Source organism: Hyaena hyaena, unplaced genomic scaffold, assembly GCF_003009895.1.
Source record: "Hyaena hyaena isolate Hyena2069 unplaced genomic scaffold, ASM300989v1 scaffold_478, whole genome shotgun sequence".
Lineage (NCBI taxonomy): Eukaryota > Metazoa > Chordata > Mammalia > Carnivora > Hyaenidae > Hyaena > Hyaena hyaena.
The window spans coordinates 257,992-285,485 of NW_024081110.1; the positions used below are offsets into that span (position 1 = coordinate 257,992).

A 27,494-nucleotide genomic window follows, 5' to 3' on the forward strand; every position below is an offset into this window, starting at 1 on the left:
AAGGGCACAACCCTTACATTCCATGAGCCTGCCCTTAGTCACGTGGCCATACCTCTTGTAAGGGAGGCTGGATATTCCAGCCTTGATGAGGGTGGCCTGTATGCAGCCAAAACTTAGGAGCTCTCTTATTAAAGGAATGAGTGGAGAAAACAAGTAGTTTCTGCCCCAAATGCCTTTCATGAAAAGAACAAAACAGGATCTAAGGAGAACCAGTCCAAAGGTTAAAATGGGAAGAAGGAAAAGGGGAAAAAAAAAAAAAAAGCAGGTTTCTTGGGTAGGAAATGATTACAGCCTTAGATACACAGATGAAAAATCCTGTGAAATTTGATATTCCTTTTTATTTTGTCTGTCATGAAAGTTTCTACTTACATTTTACAGTTCCATGAAATGAATGTCACCTCTCTGATATCCCCAAACACTTTGTTTGTATCTCTAGGCATTTGCTATGCTGTAACATACTCTAGGTCATTCCTAGTTTTGTAACTCTCTCAAGGTGACTCTGAAGGAGTAACAAAATAAAATAGTTAAGAGCAGAACTCCTGATACTGGCCTGTTTATTGGCGGTATGACCTGATGCCTGAGATTTGCTTTAAACTACTCCAGCAAAAGATGAAAAGGGGGCTAGATGAAACAAGACTCACAAAATGTTGATTTGTTGGAGCTCTGTAATGGGGGCCTGGGTTATCATAATATTGTTTCTCTGTGCTGTTAAAAAGTTGGTAATACAGCAAACCAAAAGCCCAGTCCCTGAAGACAGCCAGATGTGGGTTCAAACCCTGGTGTCATCATTTACTGGCTAAATGACTTTACCTCTCTATAAATTTAGTTTTTCAAAATGGGAATAATGTGTGGGCCTTTACGTTCTTGTGAAGATTAAATGAGATAGAATTTGGGACATCCAGCACAAGGTATGGCCCTCAGAAGCTGCACTACTACTAGTAAGGGTGCCTGCTAGCAAGCAACAGAAACTGACCCAGTTTTGGCTTATTCCCCTGGCACGCAGCTATTTCGAGGCAGAGGTAGAGCTTGAGCTCCCATCTCTGATTTCTAGACCTAGATTATTATCTGCTATCTGTTCAAAACCTTATCTTGACTTGGTGCTTTTCAGTTTATGCCTTCGAAGAAAAGGAACATAGTTTGGGCTTATGTCTGGAACTTAGGGCACTGGCCCTGCAGGGTGGCCATGGGCTTAGGTCACTAACTGATGCGGAGTGAGGGGCCAGGCCACGGGCTGGTAGCTAAGTGGCGCTGGTACAGGACGGGATTTACCCCAAGCAGGCGCGGACCAGCTGCCGCCGGGACTCACGCGCGTCCTCCCCGCCTCGCTCACGCCGCGGTCCGGTCGGGGCCCGGTCAGGCCGCCTCTCTCAGGTCCCTGCACACGCCTGCCCTGCGAAGGGTCTGCTGGTTTCCGCGGTTTGGCGGGTCGCCCCCCCTCCCATCCTGCGCGGCAGGGGGCGGGGCCGCGGGTCCCGGCGCGTGATTGGCCGAAGCTCTGGCGCTGCCCTTCCCCGCCCCCTTCGGCGGGGTGAGAGGTCAGCAGAGCGCCGGTCAGCAGGGGCGACAATGGCGGGGCTCTGGGTTGGGGCGGCGGTGCTTGTCCGGGCCGGACGGCGTGGGCGGCGGTTGCCGCAGCCGCTGATGCGGAGCTCAGCGCTGTGGACCCTGAAGGTGAGGCGCGACCGGGCCCCCCTTGGGCCTGGGCTTCGCTGGGCTCGCGGTCCTTCACCGCCCGCGGGTGGCCAGTGTGGCGGAGAGCGCCCCGCGCTTCCCGGGCGACGCCGCGGCCGCAGCCGTCGGCGCCCCGTGTCCCTCTGCCCCCGACTTGGCGCTGGAGCGCTGCAGAGCCGGCGCCGCCTGCGGCCGCTCGTACCCGGACGCTCCGGGAGTGCAGAGAGGCCCGCGGAGCCGGCAGGCGTGCGCCGTGGGCCCGCCCGCCCCGGGGAGCGGCTGACAGCCGTGTGGCTGTCGCCTACGAGCTTTTCCCTGCGCCACTTCTTGTGCCTTAGGGCTTTGGCTTCTTCGTGAGCTTCCCAGGGGGGATTTTAAAGGGTCCTCACAGTTTGTTTTCTCTTGACTGTTTCCTGATTTGAAGGGACACTGAGTTGCTGCTGAAGTAGAACTAGAGTTGTGACTTTATCTCAACTTTTAAAGCATTTGCGATGCCAGGATCGCCAGTACCTTTTGAGTTGAGACCCTGTTTCAATTGTATTACATCGCAGTCTACTCCTGTGAATTTATTTTTCTTTTCTGTGTAGGGGTTAGTCGGAGTTTTGTCGCTGTTCTAGCCACACTTTGCTCAGTGCTGTGTGCCCCAGGGTTTCTTGATGACAACCTTGGCTCGTGTGTTGGAGTGTCTTTGGGCGGCTGTTAACACTTTATCCTGAACGTGGAGTCTCTTGTAGTTTCTGAGCAAAGACGACTTGAGTTTATTAATAGAGTTTATTAAGTCATTTGTACAAATTCTTTAAAATGAAGGTCTCCCTGAAAACCACCTGTTATTTTGTTCAGTTGGCTTGTTAAACTTCCTTTTTTTTTAATCTTTTAAAAAATGTTACATAAATTGATTTATTGTCATTGAACTCTAGAGTTGGAAGACACTTTAGAGAGGATCTGGCCCTTCATATTAAGGAGGAGGGAACTGAGGCCCAGGTAAGCAATGTGAAAGCTCAAGCTTGAAGTGGAAGTAAGCCTGTGCCTGCATTAGTTTAGTGTCAGCCTCGGAATGCTGCTCTCAGAGTACACAGTATTCTTTGTGTTGCCACAGAATCTGTTTTTGAAGGCTTCATTCACATTGTTAGCCTAGTATTATCAGCTACATTAGTTGCGGTTGCTACATCTTCTGCATTTACTTATGAGGCGGCCTGGTGTAGGGAAAGGTGTGGGCTTTGGAGGCACACAGATGAAATTTTGTGTATTAGGCAAGTCACTTTGCTGGGCCTCAGCTTCTTCCTTTTCACTACTTTTTTATTCAACAAATCTTTATTGGATTATTTCTTGTATTCTGTCCATGTGGAACAAATAGAGTCACAGACTCTGAAACAGGCTCCAGGCTCTGAGCTGGCAGTCAGCACAGAGCTCAACACGGGGTTCGAACCCACGAACCGCAAGATCATGACCTAAGTGGAAGTCGAAAGCTTAACTGACTTAGCCACCCAGGCGCCCCTTTAATGTTTATTTTTGAGACAGAAACACAGCATGAGTGGGGGAAGGGCAGAGAGAGAGGGAGTCACACAATCCGAAGCAGGCTCCAGGTTCTGAGCTGTCAGCACAGAGCCTGAAGCGGGGCTCCACCTCGGGACTGAGAGATAATGACTTGAGCTGAAGTTGGACGCTTAACTGACTGAGCCACCCAGGTGTCCCAATCCCCTCCCCCCTTTTTAAAAGATTTTATTAAAAAAATTTTTAAATGTTTTATTGATTTCTGAGAGAGACAGAGAGCGTGAGCAGGGAGGGTCAGAGAGAGAGAGGGAGACACAAAATCTGAAACAGGCTCCAGGCTCTGAGCTGTCAGCACAGAGCCCGACACGGGACTCGAACCCACGAACTGTGAGATCATGACCTGAGCCGATGTCGGACGCTTAACCGACTGAGCCACCCAGGAGTCCCTAAAAGATTTCATTTTTAAATAATCTCTACATCCAACATGGGGCTCAAATTTACAACCCTGAGGTCAAGAATCACTTGCTCCACCCGCTGAGCCAGCCAGGCGCCCCATCTCCTGCTTTTAGTGTGTTGCCAGAGACTGCATCTTGTCTATTTCTTTCTTTTTTTTTTTAAATGTTTTATTTATTTCTAGGAGAGAGAGAGAGAGAGAGAGAGAGACAGCGTGAGCAGGGGAGGGTCAGAGAGAGAGGGAGTCACAGACTGAAACAGCCTCCAGGCTCTGAGCTGGCAGTCAGCACAGAGCCCGATGTGGGGCTCGAACCCACGAACCGTGAGATCATGACCTAAGCGAAAGTCGGACGCTTAACCGACTAAGCCACCCAGGCGCCCCGCATCTTGTCTATTTCTGTGTTCTCAGCACAGCGTTTAACACGGCAGTTCGTGGATGTGTGACGGTACTGACCGGAGTAGAGGGCCGATGAAGAATTCCTCCCGGAAGTGGGGAGAATCTCCGGAGTTCCCTGTCACTTTAGGGGAGGAACTTGCACTGCTGCTCAGTTTCTCTCTGTGCTTCTCTTACATGAGTCTGCAATGTGCTCCACTGAGTCTGCCTTTGAAGCAGAACCATTTGAAAATTTTATTCCTGCCATTGCTCTTTCCACTCCTGCAAGCCATTTGGTTGGTTGGAAAGCAGACTGGCAACTCCATAGACGCTAGTGTCACCATTCTTTTAGCTGGTTCGCAGAACTTGTTTGCTTTAGGGTATATGTAGAGTTCACCTTTTATTCTTATTTGTTTTGTGTATCAGCTTTTTAAGCACACTTTGGTTAAATACCCAGGTTTTTGTTTTCTTTTTTTTGTCTCTGTTTTTCAGTGGCTCCAAGATGTTGGCGTTAGGGTGATTGTTACAGTGATTGAACTTTTAGATGCCTTATATGATTTTCATGTATTATCTCTTACCCATATAACAAGGTAAAAGTTGCAGTATTACAGAGGAGGAAACAAACGTCAGGAGTTAAGTAACTTGCCTGAAGACACAGTTGATTGAGGCAGAATTGGAACCTTGGATGGTATGATTCCCAAACCTTGTTTTTACAGTTACAAATTTTCTCTCATTTGAGTGATGGTCTCATTAGATAGTGCAGTCACAGAACTTAAATGCTCAAGCTTTATGTTCCTTAAAATTCCAAAACTTTCTTTTCTAGTCATGAAAAAGAACGTTTAAGCCTATCTGAATGCTTTAGCATTCCCCTGAGGTAAATCTTTCCAATACGGTGATAGATTTCTGACAGTCTCTTGGAAAGAAAATGTTCAAAGATTATTACAGAAACCAGTTTCTAGTATGACAAAATGCTTATAGACATTTGTGTATTTATACATGTGCTTTCTGGATTTTATTTTCTTAAGAGGTTCAGAACAGAGGAGTGATTGGTAAAATCCTTTTCTAAATAAGAAGGAAACATGGGGGGCAGTTTAATCAAAAGAGTGAGGGTAAAGGCATGGTTTAAATGATTCCAAACGTTTTTAAAGATTTTATTTTTTTAAGTAGTCTCTACACCCAATGTGGGGTTCGAATTTATAACCTCAAGATTAAGACTCATGTGCTCTCCTGACTGAGCTAGACCTTAAATGATAACAATTTTTAAAAAAGATATGGGTAAATGGGAGAATGGGGATGAAAAAAGAAATTTGAAAAGGAAACATTTTTCGGGGTAGAAACAGTGTTTCCTTTTAGGTAACCTGGAGTTAGACGACTACAGGAGTCATGTTGAGCTCGTGGGAAGAAAGAGGGAAATTGGTGGCAGGTTTTTGGGTGATCTGAGGTACAAGTTGATTGTGAACTCTGCAGGATATAGTAAGTTAATACTTAACTGAATATGCCATCTTTTAAAATTCTTTTTTCGTTTATTTGTTTTACAGCATGAGCAGGGCAGAGGGAGAGAATCTTAAGCAGGTTCCACGCTCAGTGGGGCTTGATCCCACAACACTGGGGTCATGATCTTAGCCCATATCAAGAGTTGGATGCTCAACTGACTGAGCCACCCAGGCGCCCCAAGTATAACACTCCATCTTAGTGCCCTACATTCGGATTTGAAAAAAGAATGAAGAGACAGTAGAATTTAGAGGAATGGTTTGATAGGAGCCAGTATAGTTCACTTGTTCACTGATTCATTCATTTACCTGGAGATGTAGTTCTCTGTCCCTTTAAAGAGTGTGGAGCATCTGCAAAGTGCCTGGTACTATGCTATGTACTGAGGGGATCAGAAGAAACCAAAACGTGTTCCCTCACCATGTCCCTGGCATAGAGAAGTCAAGGAATAAAAATAAAAGACTGAAGGAAGAATTTGATAAGGTCTTTAATTCTAGTATTTTCAGTAGTGTGGTATAGTTTCATATGTAGAAATATTGCTGTTTTTTGAAGATACTTTCCAAAAGTTGGAGCAAATATATGCTTTTTTGAAAAACTAGGGTGTTGTATGATTAAAAAACTTTATTTTAAATTCCTATTGACATTTTTATTAAAAAAAACTGTGATGGGATCAGTATTAATAAGATAAAAGTGAATTTTAAAAATGTTGGAAAATATTGGCTTATAATTCCAGTCAGGAAAACTAACAGCATCCACGGGACACAGCTGGTGGCTTAAACCACACAAATTTATTCCTTCACAGTTATGGAGGCTAGAAGTTAGAAATCAAGATGTTGGGAGGCCATGCTCGTGCTGAAGGCTCTATTGAAGAATGCCTCCTGGTCTCTGAGCGTCCAGTAGCTGCAGGCATCCCTTACTTTGTGACTGCATCCCTTCCGTCTCTGCCTGTGTCCTCACATGGCCTTCCCTTTCTTCTCCCTGTATGTGTCCTCTCCTCTTTTTTCTTTTCTAAGGACATTTGTCTTTAGATTTAAGGCCATGACCAGGATCCAGGATGATCTCATCTCGAAATGTATCAGCAAAGACCCTTTTTCCAGAAGAGGTCATAGCCACAAGTTCTAGGATATGGACATGTCATTTTGGAGGCCACCATCCAACCTGCGATACCTGCTATGTGCCAGGTGCTGTTTAATGCTGGGGTATTAAACATCATTATGTTTAATATGGGGTTCATTAAACAGTGAACATCTCTGCCCTCATTGTGGCCATATCCAAGTAGAGCACTCTGGCCGTGTTCACAGAAATAAGTTCAGGGGCGCCTGCGTGGCTCAGCCAGTTAAGCATCTGACCTCGGCTCAGGTCATGATCTAACCGTTCATGAGCTTGAGCCCCACTTCAGGTGAGCTTGAGCCCTACTTGAGTCTCTGCACTCTCTCTCCCTCTCTCTGCCCCTTGCTCACTCATGCTCTCTTTCAAAAATAAAAAAATAAAAAAAATAATAAAAAAGAAATAGATAGTCCAATGAGCAGTAAGTGCTCTGAAAGGAGAAAAATAGGATGATGGGATAAAGAGTGGTGGTGGTATTGAGAACTGGTTACTTATAAAAAACGGGGGACATTTCTGAGCATGTGGCATTTGAACAGAAAAGTGACCCAGCTCACCATGTGACAATCTAGGGGACTAGCACCCAAAGGAAGGCTGAAACGAAAGCTCTGAGTTGCAGTCATATCTGGTACAGTCAAGGGATAGGTGTGGCCAGTGTGGTTGGAGTGAATGAATGACAGAGGAGTGCTAGGAGATGAGGGAGGTAGGTCAGTCATATAGGGGCTTGTATGGTGAATTTATCCTAATTGTGAGAGTCCTTTGGAGGATTTTAAGCAAACTGGAATCATGCTTTGAAAAGACCATTCTGAGTGCTGTGTAGAGAATGTCCTAGTGGAGATGAGGTGAGGAAGAGTGGCAGCAGGGAGACCAGTCAGGAGGCCATTGTAGACGTTCACCAAGAGACGATGGTAGTGTGGCTGTGCTGGAGTTGGAACCGGTAAGACTTGGGATGTGATTTGGAGCTAGAGCCAGGAGTCTTTGCTGTTGTGTTGGAAGGGAGACGTAAGGGAAGAGTGGAATCAGGGATCCCTGAAAGGAAGGCACCAAAGGCCACTGCATTGTAGGATTCCATTTATATGAAATGTCCAGAATAGGCAGATGCATAGCAGACAGGTGGGTGTCAAGGGCTGGGGGTGCAGACTGGTAGAAACTGCTAATAGCTAAGTGGTTTCTTTTTGGGGTGATGAAAAAATGTTCTGGAATCAGAGTGGTGATGCTTCCACAACTTTGTGAATATACTAAAAAACCACATAGTTGGGGGCGCCTGGGTGGCTCAGTCGGTTGAGCGTCCAGCTTCGGCTCAGGTCATGGTCTCACGATTTGTGGGTTTGAGCCCTGCGTTGGGCTTTGTGCTGACAGCTCAGAGCCTGGAGCCTGTCTTTGGATTCTGTATCTCCCTCTCTCTCTGGCCCTCCCCTGCTCACACTGTCTCTCTCTCTCTCTCTGAAAAATAAATAAAAACATCAAAAAAATTAAAAAAAACCCACATAGTTGTACACTTTAAAAGAATAAGTTTTTGGGGCGCCTGGGTGGCTTAGTCGGTTAAGCGTCCGACTTTCGCTTAGGTCATGATCTCGCGGTTCGTGGGTTCGAGCCCCGTGTCGGGCTCTGTGCTGACTGCCAGCTCAGAGCCTGGAGCCTGTTTCAGTCTGTGACTCCCTTTCTCTGACTCTCCCCTGCTCACGCTGTCTCTCTCTCTCCTAGAAATAAATAAAAAAAAAATTAAAAGAATAAGTTTTATAGTCTGTGAATTAAATCGCAATTTATGAAAAAAAAATGACTCTTCGGTCTTCCTAAGCGCCTGGGTGGGATAGTGTCTTAGTGTTAGGGAGGGCTGTAGCCTGGCACGGAAGATGAACACAACAGTTCCATTAAAATGATTTGATGGAATTTACAAAGCACAGAGGGATGGTTGATCTTACCTGTTGTTTATGGGGTGCTGGATGGTTGTGGAAAGAAGTAGTTCGAAGCCGTCTTCTAGGGTTGATGATTCTAGGGTTGCTGCAAATGGCAAAGGAGGAAGAAAGCTGTATTCATATTTAATAATCAAACCATCTTCACATGATCCTTGTTTTCACAGCCGGAGTTAACTAAGTTGCCCAAGGTCACACAACAATTAAGTGGGAGATTCAGGATTCAAAGTCAAATCTAAGGTCAATGCTTTTATTATGCCATATTAACAAACTTAGTAAAAAGGATAAAGGAGAAATTTATACATCTTGACAGGAAAATTAGTTGAGCCTCCATAGTAGCCACAGAGAAGAGGGAAGCAGTAGGCCATTGGCTGCATAGAATATATAAAGAATATATAAAGGCAACTAGCACACCAGTAAATAAGCTTGATACTCATTTTACAAAAAAATGCAGTCATCTTTCTTCCAGTCTTATTGGTTGCCACTGATCTGGCCCGTTGTGAAGGTTATAGTTGTGGAGAAACAGTGCTGTTGGAGGTGGGATGGTTACGTTTCCCAGAAGCAGAGCCTGCAAAGGCTGGTGGTCAACAGAAGAGGATGGGGGTGGGGGGAGGCGAAGTGAGGAAGGGAACCCAGCTGGGAACTAGTTTTGGTCTTTCCCTATAGGGGAGCTCTGAAGCAGTGATTGTCTCTCTTTTTTCTTTTCTTAATGTTTTTTTATTTATTTCTGAGAGAGAGAGAGAGACAGCATGAGCAGGGGAGGGTCAGAGAGAGAGGGAGACACAGAATCTGAAGCAGGCTCCAGGCTCTGAGCTGTCAGCACAGAGCCCGATGCGGGGTTTGAACCCACGAACCGTGACATCATGACCTGAGCTGAAGTCTGACGCTTAACCGACTGAGCCACCCAGGTGCCCCTGAAGCAGTGATTCTCAAAGTGGGGCCTCAGTCTGCAGCGGAAGTAGCGTAACTTGGGTCCTTGTTAGAAATGCAAATTTTTCAGTTGCACCCCAGACTGGCCAATTAGAAGCTGGGGATGGAGCCCACCAATGGTTTCACAAGCCCTCCAGGTGATGCTGATGCGCAGGAATGTTCGAGAAGCCCTGCTCTAAATTAGCCCTGTCTAATAGAAAAGTTATAGGAGCTGCAAATGTAAAGTTTTCTAGGACTCACATTAAAAAAATTAAACAAGGTGAAATTAATAGTATTGTATTTTATTTAACCCAATATATTCAAAATATTATTTCAACATATAAATGTAAAAACTTATTGAAGTCTTTTGTATTGTCTTGGTATTAAGTCTTCACGTCTGGTATATATTTTATACTTGGAACACATCAGAATTTGGACTGGTGCATTTCATGTGCTCAGTATGTGGCTAGTAGCTGCCATATTGGATAGCCAGTTCTTAGAAACCAGAGTCCACTACTGAATTGGTCGCATCTTGAGGTGAGTGGGGATAGCCTTTTGTACACCCTTGTTAGTCAGTCATTGGCTGTGGGCCGAGAGAGCGGCAGCTCCCTGCCTTGATGGAGAACTCCTGTCTGGTTAAGGTAAATGGGTCAGACCAGGGAGCACGTGTGAGCTGTGAGTGGCCAACACAGCAGCTGGGGAAGCTGTACTCCCTGCTGTCGAGGCTCTGGATGGGCCCCAACAACATCCGCTACAGGTGGGGTGGGAAGAATGGCCTGGGCCAGGAGCTGGGTAGGATGAGGAAAGTTTAGAGTTGATGTATGCAGTTTCCTGGTGTTCTAACTTACTGTGGAGGCAGAGCCAGAGAACCTTGAGATTTGATCATCTCTCAAATACCAGGTATTCAGCCTTGCTTTTGATAGGAGGTCTTGTGAGGCCGTGGAAGATTGGGCTGGCTAGTGAGGTCCCAGCAACTAAATAGTCCATGTCTGTTTTAAAGAAAAAGCTGTGCTTAAATGAAAAAGCCTGACTTTAGTGTTTTTGGAGGTCGTTCCCAGGTCGCTCTAGGGCTGGTACAGTGCTGCAGTAAATACTCAGCCGAGGCTGCCGAGCTCCTTGTCGTGAAACGCAGAGAGGAACTCTTCTAGGAAATTTTGAAGCTGAAACATTAGCTAATGTTGACTTTTACCTTGGTAAGATCACTTTATGGGTCCGTTAATCCCCAGCCTTGAGGATAGCTGCTACTTTGAAGTAGAATGCATCCTGATCATGAATGAGCCTGTTAACAGATTTTAGTATTACTTATTTGAATGCCGCTGTGGATGTGTTAAGAATAATGGTAGCTTTGATTTTTGCACTAGCCTTTGGTTTTAAACTAGTATTTACATTGTTGCTTGTTTTTTTTTTTTTTTTTTGAGATAACTGCTATTGGCTTTACCAGTTTCCCGCTGCCACATGAGGTCATGTCCATAATGTAAAAGTAGGTGCTATGTTAGAAAAACTGATTTCCCTGTTTGCAGTGGTTTGAAAGTTTGTATGGCGTTTGTTGAAGAGCTGTAATCTTTGTTCCTTACCCCACCCCCTCCTTTTTTTTTTTTTTGTTGGTTAACAGTTATAGTATGCTTTCTAGAACATGCAAATCTCAGTCTGTACCAGAGCTCCTTATTATTATTACCCTAATGGTAACTCCCAAAGAGTCTGGTATAATTTTAAGAAGGGGACAGTTGTATAATTATATTTAATTAGTAATCTCTTACATTTTGTTGGTGCTTTACAGTCTGTAAACGTTCATGTGATCCTTTCAACAACTGTAGGAAAGCCAGGAGGTATCTCTACATTTTACTAGAAGGAAACCGGGGCCTGGAGAGATGATTTGCTCAGTGGTACATGACTACGAAGCAGTGGACCTAAGAGCTGACCCAGGTCTTGGGACCCTGAAACTTCTGCTACTTGTCATGTGCCACACTGTTAGCAGGTGTTTCTTCTCCATGTGTGGAAAATACAGGAAATCTTTATCTTGTAGAAGAGAACCAATGGTAAGAGGTTATTGGGAAGTCATTTTGTGTATGCTGACCTTTCTCTTCTTGGCTTTATAATTGGAGTTGATTCAGGTTTTTTCCTAGAGCTTCTGGGTTTAGGAAGCACTTTATTTTTAATTAAAAATTTTAAAAATGTTTTATTTCTGAGAGAGAGAGAGAGAGAAAGAAAGAGAGAGAGAGAGAGGCAGCATGAGCAGGGGAGAGTCAGAGAGAGGGAGACAAAGAATCTGAAGCAGGCTCCAGGCTCTGAGCTAGCTGTCAGCCCAGAGCCCGACGCAGGGCTCAAACCCACGAACCGTGAAATCATGACCTGAGCCAAAGTCAGACGCTTAACCCACTGAGCCACCCGGGCGCCCCTTAGGAAGCACTTTAAAAGAATTTGGATGGGGCTTGTAGCCAGTTATATGCTTACTAAAAGTAATAAGTTAAAATTCTGTATAGAGGTGCAAATTAACAGATTTCTACTAACTATTCTCTATTTAAAAAAAATTTTAGGAGTGCCTGGGTGGCTCAGTGGTTAAGCATCTGACTCTTGATTTTGGCTCACGGTTGTGAGACAGACCCCATGTCGGGCTCTGCACTGGGTTTGGAGCCTCTTCTCTCTTGTCCTCTGACCCCCTTCATGCTCCCTTGTTCGTCGTTCTCTTTCTCTCTCTCTGTAAAAAATAAAGAATTTAGGGGCTCCTTGCTGGTTCAGTTGGTGGAGCCTGTGACTCCTAATCTTGAGATCATGAGTTCCAGGCCATGTTAGGCATGGAGATTACTAGAAAACAAAAGAAACAGATAAAATAAAAAGAAATTTTGTCTGTATCTCTACAAAAATTATCTGATTTTTGACCTGTATTCTTTGTAACTTTGATCTTCCACAAGGTCTCCCAGGAGTGAACAGGAACAGAGAAAGGCCAGCTGTAAACCAGTTCAAACCCTTGTTCTGCTCTTCTTGTTCTGCTTGGACCACTTGTACTTCCAGTTGCTTGGCTAACCAGGGGAATCCATGTTTTCTAAAATTTTGGGCCACATTATCACAAACTCACGTGTGTACAAGCTATATGCTTTTTTCTTTTTTAATACTGGTGGTAAAATACAGTCTTAGGTTTTCAGAATCAAGTATTTTAAATAGTAATAAAAAGATTCCACAATACCACTGGGCTCGATTAAGTATAGTGCTACAGCTTCTACATTTTCCACTTATAATAGAGTGGATTTAATTTTAAGAACTATGTGGCATAGACTTTTTTTTTTAAGCCTAGGCTTTCTTTTTTAAATGTTTATTTTTGAGAGTGCGTGTGCTCGCGCAGGTGGAGGGGGTGCAGAGAGAGGGGGGATAGAGGATCTGAAGTGGGTTCTGTGTTGACAGCACAGAGCCTGATGCGGGGCGCAAACTATGAATCATGAGATCATGACCTGAGCCAAAGTCAGTTGCTTAACCGACTGAGCCACCTAGGAGCCCCTGGCATAGAAGTTTTTTATTCTAGTTTTAGGTAACCGATAACTTCAGTGAAAGTAAATATAATATAATTGAGTCAGCGGCCCCAAACAGTGGTCAGAGCCTGGCCACTTGAAATTTTCAAATGGTTTGGGGATAGAAACTCTGTCCTTTTGGGGCAAATTTAGCTTATTCTTCATAGGCTCATCTAATAGAATCCTGAGGTTTTTATTCCCAGAAGTAGCCTAGAAACTTAGTGCAAAATTTATATTTATTAAAATCTGTGAAATTAACTCTGTTTCCACCAAGTGGCTCTGCATGTTGGTTAGTTACTCTGAGAGTAGTTCTGCAGTGAGCTCTGGTCACCACCTTGGTGGTGTCCATGTTGACTTTGGATCGACTGTGTATCCTCCCATGATCATGAGAGGCTTGTACGTGTTAGATACCTCTGTACTAAATAAGCTCTTGTTTTTTTGATAACTGTGGTTTAGATTTGTAAGGGACCTTAAAGTAAAGTCATCCAGACTTTCATTTCTTAGCAGATGGTTTGCTCAAGTCCTAGAGTTAGGCTTAGGATGCAGGTTTCTTGATTTTCTCTCCCATAGTTCTTTGCTGGGTGGTAGGGTGCTTTTTAAAGCGTTCCCTCCCCCAGAGCTAAACGTCGCTATCGTTCTCACTCTCCAAAGCTAATTAGAATACCTAAAATGTCCATCCCAGGTTGTGTTTTGTGTCTGTAAGATGCACATTTGTCATCAGGAATCAGTTATAGCCTTTATTTGTTAGTGATTAAAGACAGATGTATGATTTTTTTTTTTTTTGGTAAAAGGATTATGTTGACCTGTTCATGCAACAACAGACCATTATATGCCTTACGGTATTAGGGAGAATTTGTAAAAATGTCAACTGTTTTGTTGTTACATTATATAAAATGCATAGGAAGCTGGTATGTTGTTTTGTGTAAATATCCTGTGCTACCTTGCAGCAGAATGAGAAAGTTCCAGGGAGCTTTTGTTTTTCTTTATTCTTGGAATTTGTTTTCTTAGTTTGTTTTCTGCATGGGCTGAGGCTATAAACACAAGCCCTGATTTTCGGGGGGAAGTAGTATTACCTTTATCTTATTAAGTCTGATGTGGGACTGAAATTGCTAAATAGCTGTTCTGCTGAAGGCAGCGGAAGACTGTATTTTTATTTGAATGCATAGAGTGGTGAGACCCGCCTGGTAAATTGTTTTTTTTTTTTTTTTTTCCTTTTTAAATTGTATATTTGCATAGATATTGGTGTTCATGTGGGAGGTGCCATTATTTTTTATTATCTCAAAATAAACTCCAGAATGCTTTGAATAGATCTGTGCTTAAATTTTGCAACCATTGCAGCCTAGCCTAATGACTTTGGACAAATTAAAATTCTTGAGACTGTTCTCTCATTAAAATTGGGCCTAATACTCTTGAATTTACAGGGATGTCTGAATGTATTTAAGAGTGAGTTTTGGTCTTTAAAAGGCACACGGTATGAAGTGTGTTTTCCTAGTTTCTAACCATTGACTTCACTAGTCTTTTACTTTTTGTTAATTTGAGAGCGAGAGAGCACGAGTGAGTATGTGCACAAGTGAGGGAGGGGGCAGAGGGAGAGAGGGAGAATCCTAAGCAGGCTCCATGCTCAGCTCAGAGCCATCGCGGGGCTCGATCCCAAGATCCTGGGATCATGACCTGAGTCAGAATCAATTGTTGGATACTTAAGGGACTGAGCCACTCAGGTGTCCTGATTTACAAGTCTTTTACTTGGTAGCGTGGGCTTCGTTTTATAAAGTGTGTCTTTTTTCTCTATTACCTTCACTTTTGTATAAAGATTACATTTTGTAATTTAGGGCTTGGTGCTTTAAAAAAATGAAATCTTTGAGTTTATTTAAGAATGTTGGTATAAAAACATTTGCCTCTTATTAGTGTTGTCCTCTTAGAAAGTTCTAAGGGGTAGTATCATTTGCCTTTCACTCACCCCACCTTTTTTTTTTTTTTTTGGACTAGGTTTATCAGTCACTACTGGGTAAATTGTTTTTTTAAACATCAAATATACGTTTTATTAGTGATGATTTTTAATGTTTTAAAGCCTTAAGAGAACATTTTTTCCACATTTATAATAATGAATTAGAAGTGAACTTGATTATTAGTATTTCTTTTTCACTATGCCTGTACTTTTTTCACTGTACCAGAAAAGTAAAATAAGAAATCCTGTTCAAGGTATCAGTAAATAAATTCTGTTTGATTACTTTCTGGTCCTTGTTAAAATGGAAGCTCCTCGGGGAGCCTGGGTGGCTTAGTCGGTTAAGCGTCCGACTTTCGCTTAGGTCATGATCTTGCGGTTCGTGGGTTTGAGCCCCGCGTCAGGCTCTGTGCTGACTGCCAGCTCAGAGCCTGGAGCCTGTTTCAGTCTGTGACTCCCTCTCTCTCTGACCCTCCCCTGCTCACGCTGTCTCTCTCTCTCTCTCCTAGAAATAAATAAAACATTTAAAAAAAAAAGTGGAAGCTCCTTGATGGCCAAGACTCTTGTTTTATGTTTTATAAAGTTCTGTGCGGTATGTGACCTTATGATGCTGCCATGTCAGTGTGCATAATCAGAACTTTCTTTAAATTTTATTTGACCCATTGATCCTTTTTTAAAGAAGTTTTTAATTTCAGTTAGCATACAGTATTATATTAGTTTCAGGTATACAGTGCAGTCCATGCCTTCTCTGGTGCTTATCACAAATGTACTCCTTAGTACCCATCGCCTATTGAATCCCCCGCCCCTCTGGTAAGCATCAGTTCTCTATAAGATCGACCCATCAGTCAGAGAAAGGTAAATATCATTTGATTCACTCATATGACGAATTTAAGATACAAAACCGATGAACATAAGGGAAAGGAAGCAAAAATAATATAAAAACTGGGACGGAGACAAAACAAAAGATTCCTAAATATAGAGAACAGAGGGTTGCTGGAGGGTTGTGTGTGTGTGTGTGAGGGGGGGTGGATGGGTTAAATGGGTAAGGTGCATTAGGGAATCTAGTCCTGAAATCATATTGCACTATATGCTAACTCGCTTGGATGTAAATTAAAAAAAAAACAAAAAAACCAAAAAACTGACCCATTGACTCTTTTACTTTTCTGGAGATCACTCTGATGCCTTTGGTTCCTTTTGTGTGCTAAAGGGATATGTCTGTAGTTCTGATTTACCTCCCAACCTTCCACAGTTATGGCTTGTGGCTTAGAACTACATATATTGATACAATATTTTAGGTAGATGCATACTGGAAGAATTGCTCTGAAAAAATATTTTTATTTTATTTTTTTTATGTCTTATTTATTTCTGAGAGAGAGAGAGAGAGCGCGAGCGTGAGCAGGAGAGGGTCAGAGAGAGAGGGAGACACAGAATCTGAAACAGGCTGCAGGCTCTGAGCTGGCTGTCAGCACAGAGCCTGACGTGGGGCTTGAACCCAAGAACCATGAGATCATGACCTGAGCCGAAGTTGGCTGCCCAACTGACTGAGCCACCCAGGCGCCCCACTGAAAAAATATTTTTAAAGCCCATTCAAGGATCTGTAATTTATTTCAGTTTTTTTTTTTTTTTTTTTTTTTGTAGCATGTCCCACGTTACTCAAGACAGCACTTAATGGTGTCCCGTAGTCTCTGTTCAGCAGGATATGATTCTAATGAAAAAGTAAGTATTTAAAAAAATACTCTGAATAGCAAAGTTCAAATGGTTTTACTTTCTTGTCTCCATGCTGTGTTCAGTGGACAGATTAAATATTATTAGTGCCGTATAATTACCGCTCTAATCATAGGTTTTATAGCTGCTTAACTTTCCTTTTTTCATTGTGGGCCACAACCTGAGTCTTAAATTTTGTATTTGTACCTTTACCAGAAATTGAATAAACTTCTAGTGTGTTTCCCTTGTTTTTCAACAGAATAACATAATATTCTTAAATTCTGGGTATTTGAGAGATTTGATTAAACTAATTTATTTTTCCATTTACTTTATAGGATTAATTTTGAAGGTAGTTTTGTGTATTGTAAATTTAAATCCTGATATAGGATAATGGTTGAGGCTCGTGATAGAAGAAAGGAAGGGCATAGAAGTGGTGATTAGAGGTAAAATGTCACTTGTGACAATGAGGGCCTCAAACAGGGCAGGAGAGTTTTTGGTTAAGAAGAGATGGTTCAAGGTGAGTGTCATGAATCAGGTAAAACTGATGAATGATTATTTGAGAATGAAATAGCTGATGTATCTTCTAAATCACCTCTTGAAGTAGGCAAAACTACTCAAAAGAATTTGGAGGCTTGGAGAAAGGGTCTGTATCATTGTAGTTCAATAGCAGTGTGGACACAAGTGCAGGGTATATATCATTTTAAATTTCCTAATAGCCATATTAAAAAAAACCTGAAGAAGTTAACTTTAATAGTATGTTTTAATTCTATATATAATGTTATTTTAATACATAATCAATATAAAAAGTATCAGTGAGATACTTACTTTGTTTTCTGTTTTTGTGTTTTTAGTACCAGATCTTTTAAATCCAAGTGTATAATTTACACTTCTGGCATCTCAGTTTGATTGGCTACATTTGAAGAGCTTCGTAACCTTATGCGTCCAGTGATTACTTGATTGGACGGCACTGGTCCAGATGAATTAGCTATGATAAACTCCCTTTTATGAAATCCATGGTTTAATATGAAAACTTTAGCATAGAAGTTGGGATGCACATATATATTGGTATATATAACATATTTCTGCACATGTGTTGAGTTCCAATCTAGAGGTAGTGAGCTGTCCTAACTAGGCTAGATTTAGATATGGACTTTTTCCCTGTTAGATAGGTTCACACTCTTAGATTTGTCACAAACAGTGTGGTGTGTGGTCCAAAGGGTTGAATAACCATAGCTATAGCTAACACCTCACGAGTATATGTTATGTACTAGGCACTATTCTAAATACTTTAATGGTGTTAATTCATATTCTCACAGCCTCTTGTGGCAGGTGCTATTATTACTCTCATTTTACATACCAGGAAATGAGGGTCAAGAAGGATGGCTTGCCCACGAAGAACATGTGGTAGTGTTAGGCAGTTTAGTTTCAGACCAGCTCTTAACTATTATTCTGCCATGCGGATACAGATTAGGAGGAAGTTCTTAATCCCTATAATGTTATGGTTTGTTATATTTGCTATAACAGTTGCTTATTGTGTAACTTCGTGTTTGTGTTGCTTTTATCGGATGTCATCTGTTTAATACGTATAAATACACATTTTAAAATGCAGTTCAGAGAGGGATAAAACATGTTTTTCTTTGTATATTCTTAGTGTTTAACAGGGATTTACCATGACTATTTGGGTATAGAATGGCCAATGATTTTGCAGTCTCATGCTTGAGGTGACATGAGGGTATTTTAAGGACCCATCTGCTCAAGGCTCTGAATGACTCAGGATTCTATCAGATTAGGAGTTTACCAATTTTTAGGCCGAGGCTTGTCTCAATTTGCTGGGATAAGTCATGTGTGACATAGAGTTTAAGCCAAGATTTTGAATTCCTTTTCCAATTCTGAGTTTCTGTGACTCCCTTTTGGGTTAAAATATTACTTTCAGTTATATGAGTACTTTAAAGATCATATATAGCTTTAACTTTCTTTTAGAAATATAACTAAAATTTTTTTGTAGTTCCATTCAACATATAACCATTCACTAACCCAGAAATAATTGTGTACTAAAAGGTATCCACATTAGTTGGTGTTTCTTTAAAAGGATTAGCCTGTACAATTTTAGAGTTGGAAGAGAACCTTACTAAATAGTTTCCCCTTAAAATGCCATCAGTTTATATGTGAAAGTGAAGACCTACAGAGATTGATTTGCTTCAAGTCAAATAAGTTATTGCTAGTGGCAAAGTGGGGCTTAGAATGGAAGTATCTAGGCCTACCCAAAATGGAGCTACTCTGTTACAAGGCCTTAGCTGCTTCAGATATGATGGTTACTCAAACTTCACATCAATTCCCTGAATTTAGAATATACACTATCAGGTAAGTGGTAGCAATTCTGTCGAAAATTGTTTAGTATTCAGAACTGTTATTTGAAGATTATTATCTTTTGGTAAGAGAATTTATAAATATCCCTTATTTCATTTAAGATTTACTGAACCGAATCAGTTGATGTTTTAGCAGACTAATTATAGGGCCACATCCTACCAGACGAGTTTAGTAGCAACTGGGTTATAGATGAACATAGATGAAATATTTAGTCCTACTCTAGAAAGTAATATTTTGTTAGGATCATATCCAGTGTTGTGGGAAAACCTGTTTTCTGGTTCTAAAGTGAGAATAACAATTTCTTATGTGTGTTTTTTCTCTCTTCAGACTTTTGATAAAATTCTTATTGCTAATCGAGGAGAAATTGCATGTAGGGTGAGTAGAATTTTAATCTTTTTTCCATTTTACTTTGTGAATTTTATTATTAAACCCCTTGAAATCTGAATCCCTATTAACAGATAACATTAATATATTTTAAAATAGGTTATTAAAACTTGTAAGAAGATGGGCATTAAGACAGTTGCCATCCACAGTGATGTTGACGCTAGTTCTGTAAGTATGTTTTGCTTTATCTGAATCTAGACCTTATTTGGGGTAAATTAAAAAAAAGGTAAAATATGTAAGTTTTTTTCTTCTTGGCCTGAAAAGGGTATACACAATTAAAAAAAACCAACTAATTACTGTAAAAATTTTTTTTAAATGTTTTTTTGAAACTTATTTCTGAGAGAGAGACACACACAGCGTGAGCAGGGGAGGGCCAGAGAGAGGGGGAGACACAGAATCTGAAAGAGGCTTCAGGCTTTGAACTAGTTGTCAGCACAGAGCCTGATGCAGGGCTTGAACTCACGAACCGTGAGATCATGACCTGAGCCGAAGTTGGACGCTTAACTGACTGAGCCACCCAGGTGCCCCTTCAATATGTATCTCAACTTTTTTTCCCCTATGGTTTTAAAAATCTAGAGTAGAGTTTAAAAATTGCTTTACTGATTGCTGGTCACCATGTAAATTTGGACAAAGCTGGAGAAAGATTGAAAGATTATCGAAATGTTTATATCGTGCTGACTTAGGAGAGTATGTTTTCCCACAGCAGAATTCCAGTCTCACTAAGGAAATGCTATAATAGTTTAATTTTCCTAAATGCTCTGTCGTGTTCAGCTGAAAGTTTGATAAATGAGATAGGCTAATACTAACTGGAAATGAACAAAAGGAAAAACATAAAGCAGTGAATGATACATAATTTTATTGGGGATTTTTACTGCAGCAGGCATTTTTAGCAGTAATAAACTATGGAGTAGAAAAAAAACTCATGAGAAAAGAATGTAAATTATTAGAACTTTAGGGGATGAAATATACTGTTTTTCATTCTTTCACACTGCTTTTGATAATGGGACCTATTGGTAACATCAGTATTAATTATGTGGGAAGATAATACAAAGGATTTTCAGTATTAGCGATTTCTTATCTAGAAATGTGTTTTTCATTCTGCTTTATTGCGACTTTCTTCCTTTTTTTAAAAAAAAGAGAAATCATTACAAGCTACTCTAATTTCCTGAAAATAAAGATTATCTTATCTAGTTTATTTGACAGATACATTTAAAATAGCCCTCTTTTACTTAAAATTTTTAATGTTTTTTTAAAAATTTATTTTTGTGAGAGAGAGAGAGAGAGTGTGTTCAGGGGAGGGTCAGAGAGAGTGGGAAACACAGAATCTGAAGCAGGCTTTGAGCTAGCTGTCAGCACAGAGCCTGACGTGGGGCTCGAACCCACAAACTGAGATCATGACCTGAGCCGAAGTTGGATGCTTAACCGACTGAGCCACCCAGGCACCCCAGCCCTCTTTTACTTACAAGAAATTACATAAATTTATTTTACATATGTAGCTTTTTAAATATTGGTTTCTGGCCTTTTTACAAATAATGTTTTTACTGATAGTTTTAATAATAGTTTATATTCCTTACAAGATATCCATGAAATGAGAAAACTGTTACTTTAATCTGTTTCTTGATTGGTAAACTAAGACATTTATTGGTAGCAAATGCTTTTAGAAAAAAAGTTTGTGTTACCATCAGGCTAGTAATAGATTAAAAATTTTCTCTTCTTGTGTTCACTCTCAGTGTATTAGGTCTGGAGGCATTTTCAGTCATGGGTAAATTGGGAGAGAAAAAGTCTTGAATTCTGGACACTTTTAAAAATATCAAGTCTTATTTTTCTCGTATCAAGATATAGTTCTCTATCCTGTGTTCTCAGAAGGTGACTGTTGGCATGGATGGCCCAAAATTATTTATATTGATTTTTTTCCATATATGTTTGTATTTCAGTGTTGGTATTGTAGCTCCCAACAGCATGACTGCTTTTTCCTATTCTTAATGTTCTAGCTTTGTGTTCTTGTTAGGTAGAAGCTATGTAGGGGCAGTGGAAGGAACTCCCCGAGGCGCAGTATCAAGCCATTTAAGGGGAATTCTAGAGACCTGAGCTGGTGGCAAGGATGGGGATAAATAAGCTCAACAGTAGAAGTAGTTTCAGAAGAGTTGGTCACAGTTTTAAGATGGTCCTTCATATCCTTCTAAAGCAGAGATGGTCGTTTTACATTTTCAAGACTTTTAGTTACTTTTTGCTGAAAGTGGAAATGAGCCTACCAGAGATTACAATACACAATTTAGAATAAGATTTCTCAGGGTCCAGAGAAGAGGCAATGCATGCTCAGTCAACACTTCTCTTAGTATAAACTACTTTAAGTACTTTTCTGGAAAGATACTGTTTAGGATAATAATGATAGTTGGAATGTTCAGAGTTTAGGCCTCAGCACTAAACCAAAAAGGTGAATTCCTGGAACAGTTTACTTTGCTATTTTAACATGTGATCAAAAAGATTATCATTGTATCTAAATGGCTTTACAATATGGGTAAATTGAACAAGTCTTGCTACTCAGATGTATTGTTAACATTGCAATGTTTATTTTCAGGAGGCAAGCATTTAAAATTTTTTTTAATGTTTATTTTTGAGCAAGAGACAGAGACAGAGTGTGAGTGGGGAAGAGCAGAGAGAAAGGGAGACAGAATCCACAGTAGGTCCCAGGCTCTGAGCCATTAGCACAGACCCTGATGTGGGACTCCAGCTCACGAACCTTGAGATCATGACCTGAGCTGAAGTCAGACTTTTAACTGGCTGAGCCACCCAGGTGCCCCAGGAGGTGAGCATTTTAAATGTAACTTGGAGCTAAAAAAACTTATTTGCTTTATATTAATTTCATAAATGGAAATGTAAATATTGCAGTAGGAAAATACAACAGTTGATTTTTTAAAATGTTTATTTTTGAGAGAGACAGAGAGCGTGTGAGTGGGGGAGGGGCAGAGAGAGACAGAGGCAGAATCTGAAGCAGGCAAGCAGGCCCCAGTCACCTCAGCTGGAGCTGAGCCGTTAGCATGGAGCCTGATGCAGGGGTCAAAAACCACATGAGCTGAAGTTGAATGCTTTGAGCCACCCAGGGGCGCCAGCAGTTGATTGTTTTTAAATGGCAAGTTAATATTTTTCACAACTAGCTTTTGATATTTAAGCAGGGAGAAAAGGCTAACAGTTACTACAACTATTAAGTGATAAGCCATATAAAGAAAGCAAACTACCTTGTAAACAATGTGTAATGGGGAAAAAATGGCTTTTAAAGATGATTATGCGGTTTTTCTTTTGGTCTCCTTTTTCCCATACTGTTTTTCAAAATTCTCCTCAATATTTTTGTCTTTTTGCTCTTCCATGTGAATTTTAGGATATGCTTGCTTATCACATTAGACCCATTGACCCGCCAGTTTTTAGCTACTGTGAATAAGACTTCTTTAATAATCTAGTACAAATCTTTGTGTAAACATATACTTTGATTTCTCTTGGATAAATACCTAGGAGTGGAATTACCTGGTCATTGGGTAGATGAGAGACAAAGCAACTTTTTCCTGCATGAACAGTAAATCTGTTTCTGGGTAGTAAATACATTTTATTTTATTAAAAAAATTTTTTTTATAGTTTTTATTTTTGAGACAGGGAGAGACGGAGCATGAGCATGAGCAGGGGAGGGGCAGAGAGAGATGGAGACACAGAATCTGAAACAGGCTCCAGGCTCTGAGCTGTCAGCACAGAGCCCAACGCGGGGCTCGAATCCACGAACCATAAGATCATGACCTAAGCCAAAGTCAGACGCTTAACCAACTGAGCCACCCAGGTGCCCCAGTAAATACATTTTAGACTTTGCAGATCACATGGTCTCCTTTGCATGTTCTGCTACTTTTTTTTTTTTTAATATAATGCTTTAGAAATGTAAAAATTTTTAACTTGTAGGCTATAAAAAAACTGTCCTTAGATTGGATTTAGTGGGTGGTATTTTGCTGACTCCCGGCATTAATAGATGCATACTTAATTGTAAGAAGTTGTCATGGGTGCCTGGGTGGCTCAGTTGGTTAAGCATCTGGCTCTCGCTTTTGGCTCTGGTTATGTTTGTGAGATTGTGTCCCATGTTGAGATCTGTGCTGACCGCACACAGCCTGCTTGGGATTCTCTCTCTTTCTCTCCCTCTCTCCCCGCCGTCTCCTTCTTTCCCCTTTGCCCTCTCTCAAAATAAATAAACTTAAAAAAAATAACTATAAGAAGCTGTCACATAGTTGTTCTACATGATTGTGCCACATTTTGCTCCCACCAATAATGTATGAATGTTCATGTTGCTCCACATCCTTGCCTGTACTTGATCTTATCAGTCCTTTTGAGTGTTGCTATTCTATTAGTGGTCATGTGTTATCTAGTTGTAGTTTAAATTCTCTGATGAATAATGATTTTGAGTACCTTTTCATATTAATGGTCATTTATATTCTTAAGTGTTCAGACATAAAATTGGAAGGGCAAGTACAGTGAATGCTTGTATACCTTTTGCTTGGACTCCTCAGCTAACATTTGGACCCATTTGCATAACTGTATGTGTATGTATGAGTATAAATATATATTGTGTGTATGTTTCTTCTTTTTTTATTTTGCTAAGGAAGTTGAAAGTAAGTTACAGTCATTATCTAAATACTTCAGGTTTTATTTCCCAGGAAAAGTATATTCTCTTACATATACCTTATCAAAGCTAGGAAAAGTATCAGTTATTCTATAGTATACTCTAATACACAAACTGTATTCACATTTTCCCATTTGTCTCCAAATACCTTTTTTTTTTTTTTTTTTTTTAAGTGTAAACTTTATGTCCAGCTTGGGGCTTGAGCTCCTGACCCTGAGATGAAGATGTTCTATTTACTGAGCCAGGCAGGTGCCCTTCCCAATATCTTTAATGTATTTTTTTTGACCCACACTTCAGTCAGGGTTCATGAATTCTATTCGGTTCTTATGCCTCTTTAAAGAGTCTCTTGGGGCGCCTGGGTGGCTTAGTCGGTTAAGCGTCCGACTTTCGGTTAGGTCATGATCTCGCGGTTCGTGGGTTCGGGCCCCGCGTCGGGCTCTGTGCTGACTGCCAGCTCAGAGCCTGGAGCCTGTTTCAGTCTGTGACTNGCCAGCTCAGAGCCTGGAGCCTGTTTCAGTCTGTGACTCCCTCTCTCTCTGACCGTCCCCTGCTCACGCTGTCTCTCTCTCTCCTAGAAATAAATAAAACATTAAAAAAAAAAAAAAATTTAAAGAGTCTCTTAATCTAAAGTAGTCTTCCTCCATTCTCTCTTTTCTTTGATTTTCATGATATGTTTTGAGGAATCCAGACCAATTGGCTTGTAGATAGTCTAGGTTTGTTTCATTACAAATAGATTCAGTTTAAATATATTTTTTTGATAAGAATACTTAATAAGTGAGACACCTTCAGAACTGGGTGGCTCAGTCAGTTAAGCATTCGACTTCGGCTCAGGTCATAGTCTCACCGTTGAGTTTGAACCCTGTGTCGGGCTTTGTGCTGACAGCTCAGAGTCCGGAGACTGCTTCAGATTCTAGATCTCCTTCTCTCTCTGCCCCTCCCCCACTCACACTCTGTCTCTTTCTTTTTCTCTTTCTCAAAAGTAAATAAATGTTAAAAAAATACTTAATAATTGATCTTACTGAATCATAGCAAGAAGTTTATAATGTTGGGTGGTTCTGGGTACACTGATTACTTGGTTGAGGTAATGGTGCATTTTTTTCCCTCTTTAGAAATGAATTTTTGGGGGGTGAACCTTTGAATCCATGTGAATATTTGTCTGCCAACAGCCTCTCATCTCTTTTTTCATCCATTGATAAGTATCTGACACAGTAATTTCTTTGGTTGCATTTGTCTTGGGCTGTCTGTTGGGAAATCTGTCAGGTCTACTCCATTTTGAATCTACCTTTTTTTTGGTATTTTTTTCCTTAAATATTTGAGTCCCTTTTCATGTCTTATTCATTTTTAACTACTTATTTTTTTAGAATTTATTTGAGGGAGAGAGTGCACACACATGTGCAGGCTGGGGAGGGGTGGAAGGAGAGAGAGAGAGAGAAAGGGAGATAGAGAATCCCAAGCGGACTCCAGACTGGATCATAGAGCCTGGTGTGGGGCTTGAACCCAGGAACCGTGAGATCATGACCAGAGCCAAAACCAAGAGTTGAGCACTTAACTGACTAAGCCACCCAGGCACCCCTTTAACTACTTATTTTAAAGCTTCTATCACACTGCTGTATTATTCCAAGTTCTTAAGTGTCTATTTCTGACTTTTTACACAATGGATGAGCTTTTCTTTTCTTTTTTTTTTTTAAATGTTTTATTTATTTCTAGGAGAGAGAGAGACAGTGTGAGCAGGGCAGGGTCAGAGAGAGAGGGAGTGACAGACTCTGAAACAGGCTCCAGGCTCTGAGCTGGCAGTCAGCACAGAGCCCGACGCGGGGCTCGAATCTACAAACTGCGAGATCGTGACCTAAGTGAAAGTCGGACGCTTAACCGACTAAGCCACCCAGGCGCCCCAGTGGATGAGCTTTTCATGTATGTGGATATTGGCTTGTGATCGCCTATCTACTGTCTTTACTGTTGAATCCCAGCATGGTTTGGGTTGTAGATATGGCCCTGTTGGGTGGGTGCTGTTTCTGCTAGGCTCTCTAAGATATTCTTGTTCTGGGACTAATTTTTATATAATTTATTGGCATGAAGGTTGCTGAATTATGAGGATAATGGAAAAAACAAAATGAAATGACATATATACTTCCTTCTCTTGAATAGACCCATGGTTTCTAATTTACAGAGGAAACTTTTTACTTTGAACTACAACAGATAGTTTTAAATATTTATCTTCCATGTACTTACTAGATTGACATTTTTCCTCCTTTTCACTGAGGATGTAATCTTTGAGCAGCCTGGCCTTATGTAGGGAATTTTTTCTTCTAATTTTTAACTCCTTTCTCTGAGAATTAACTCAGTTCTTCAGATTCCCTCTCTCCCCCTGACCCTTTTTTTTTCCTTCCTAGATTACCAGTTTATTATAAATGGACGTAGCTCAGAAACCAGCCAGTTGGAAGATCTGAGTAAGGCAAGGTATGGGGAAAGGGCAGGAAGCTGGCATATCTTCTCTAGGCACACCAGTTTCCCCAAGTTTCCATGTGTTCACCAACCCCAAATTCTTTAGATTCTTGAGATCTCACTTCCCACTCTTCATGATTAGCTGGAATATTGGCTTTGGTGGATGCTGCCTGGCTTTCATCTTCCTTTTTGATTTTGAACCCTGGGGATTATCTGTAGTTCCTTTCTTGTAAGCCATGTTGTTCATTTAAAGGATGTTTGTTAAATTTAATCTGGGATTTGAGGTGCTTGTAGGGAGTTTTTGCAGATTATTTAATTGGCTTGTTCTTGGATAGTCTTAAAATAGTAGGACATCCTGTCTGTTGAGGAAGTTGTCCTGTTCTTTTTGAGAAGTGAAGGCTGATCTAGACCAGTATAAAAATCTGACTTTACCCAGGATGGCAGTTCACATATACCGATGGGACTTCTGCAGCTGCATACAGGCTAGAGTCCACAAACAGTGGGAAATGGTCAGGGCAGGAGAGACAAATGGGAGTTAGGCCTTTTACCAAGTCATGAATTGTCTTTTATGTGTTCTCCAGACCCTCATTAGTCTTTCGAAAGATTTTTGGAGAATGGTGTATGAAGGGAAAATTGTCCTGGTGGAAGACTGAATCCTGCTGGAATTTTGATAGGGATTGTGTTGTATCTGTAGATCAATTGGGGACGTATTATTATCTCAACATTGTCAATTCCACCTGTTCATGGAAGTGGATATTCCATTTGCTGTTCTAATTACTGCAGCTACTTTAATTTCAGCAGTGTTTTGTAGTTTTCAGAGTTTTGCACTTTGTTATATTTAATAGTATTTTAGTATCTTTTATATTAGGATTGTAATTTTTTAAATTTCAATTTTTATTAATTGCAAGTTTATAGAAATACAATCAGCTCTTGTATATGATCATTTGTCCTGCAACCTTACTGAGTTTGTTTATTCGTGTGTGTGTGTGTGTGTGTGTGTGTGTATGTGTGTGTATTTTAAACAGATCCTTAAGATTCTCTCTAAGAGACCATATGCAAATAGAGATAGACTTCCTTTATTTCAATATGGGAGTTTTTTATT

At 40.9% G+C, this 27,494-nt stretch overlaps 1 protein-coding gene across 1 annotated transcript in view; it reads left to right on the forward strand.

Moving 5' to 3' along the window:
• Positions 1–1,553: 1,553 nt before the first annotated feature.
• The window catches only part of PCCA (propionyl-CoA carboxylase subunit alpha), a 410,939-nt gene continuing 384,998 nt past the window's right edge, over positions 1,554–27,494 (forward strand). The window contains exons 1-4 of the mRNA XM_039254278.1: positions 1,554–1,671; positions 16,483–16,560; positions 19,243–19,290; positions 19,399–19,467. Of these exons, the coding sequence (XP_039110209.1) occupies positions 1,567–1,671; positions 16,483–16,560; positions 19,243–19,290; positions 19,399–19,467 (300 nt within the window). The 5' untranslated portion in view covers positions 1,554–1,566. The remainder of the gene's footprint in view (positions 1,672–16,482; positions 16,561–19,242; positions 19,291–19,398; positions 19,468–27,494) is intronic.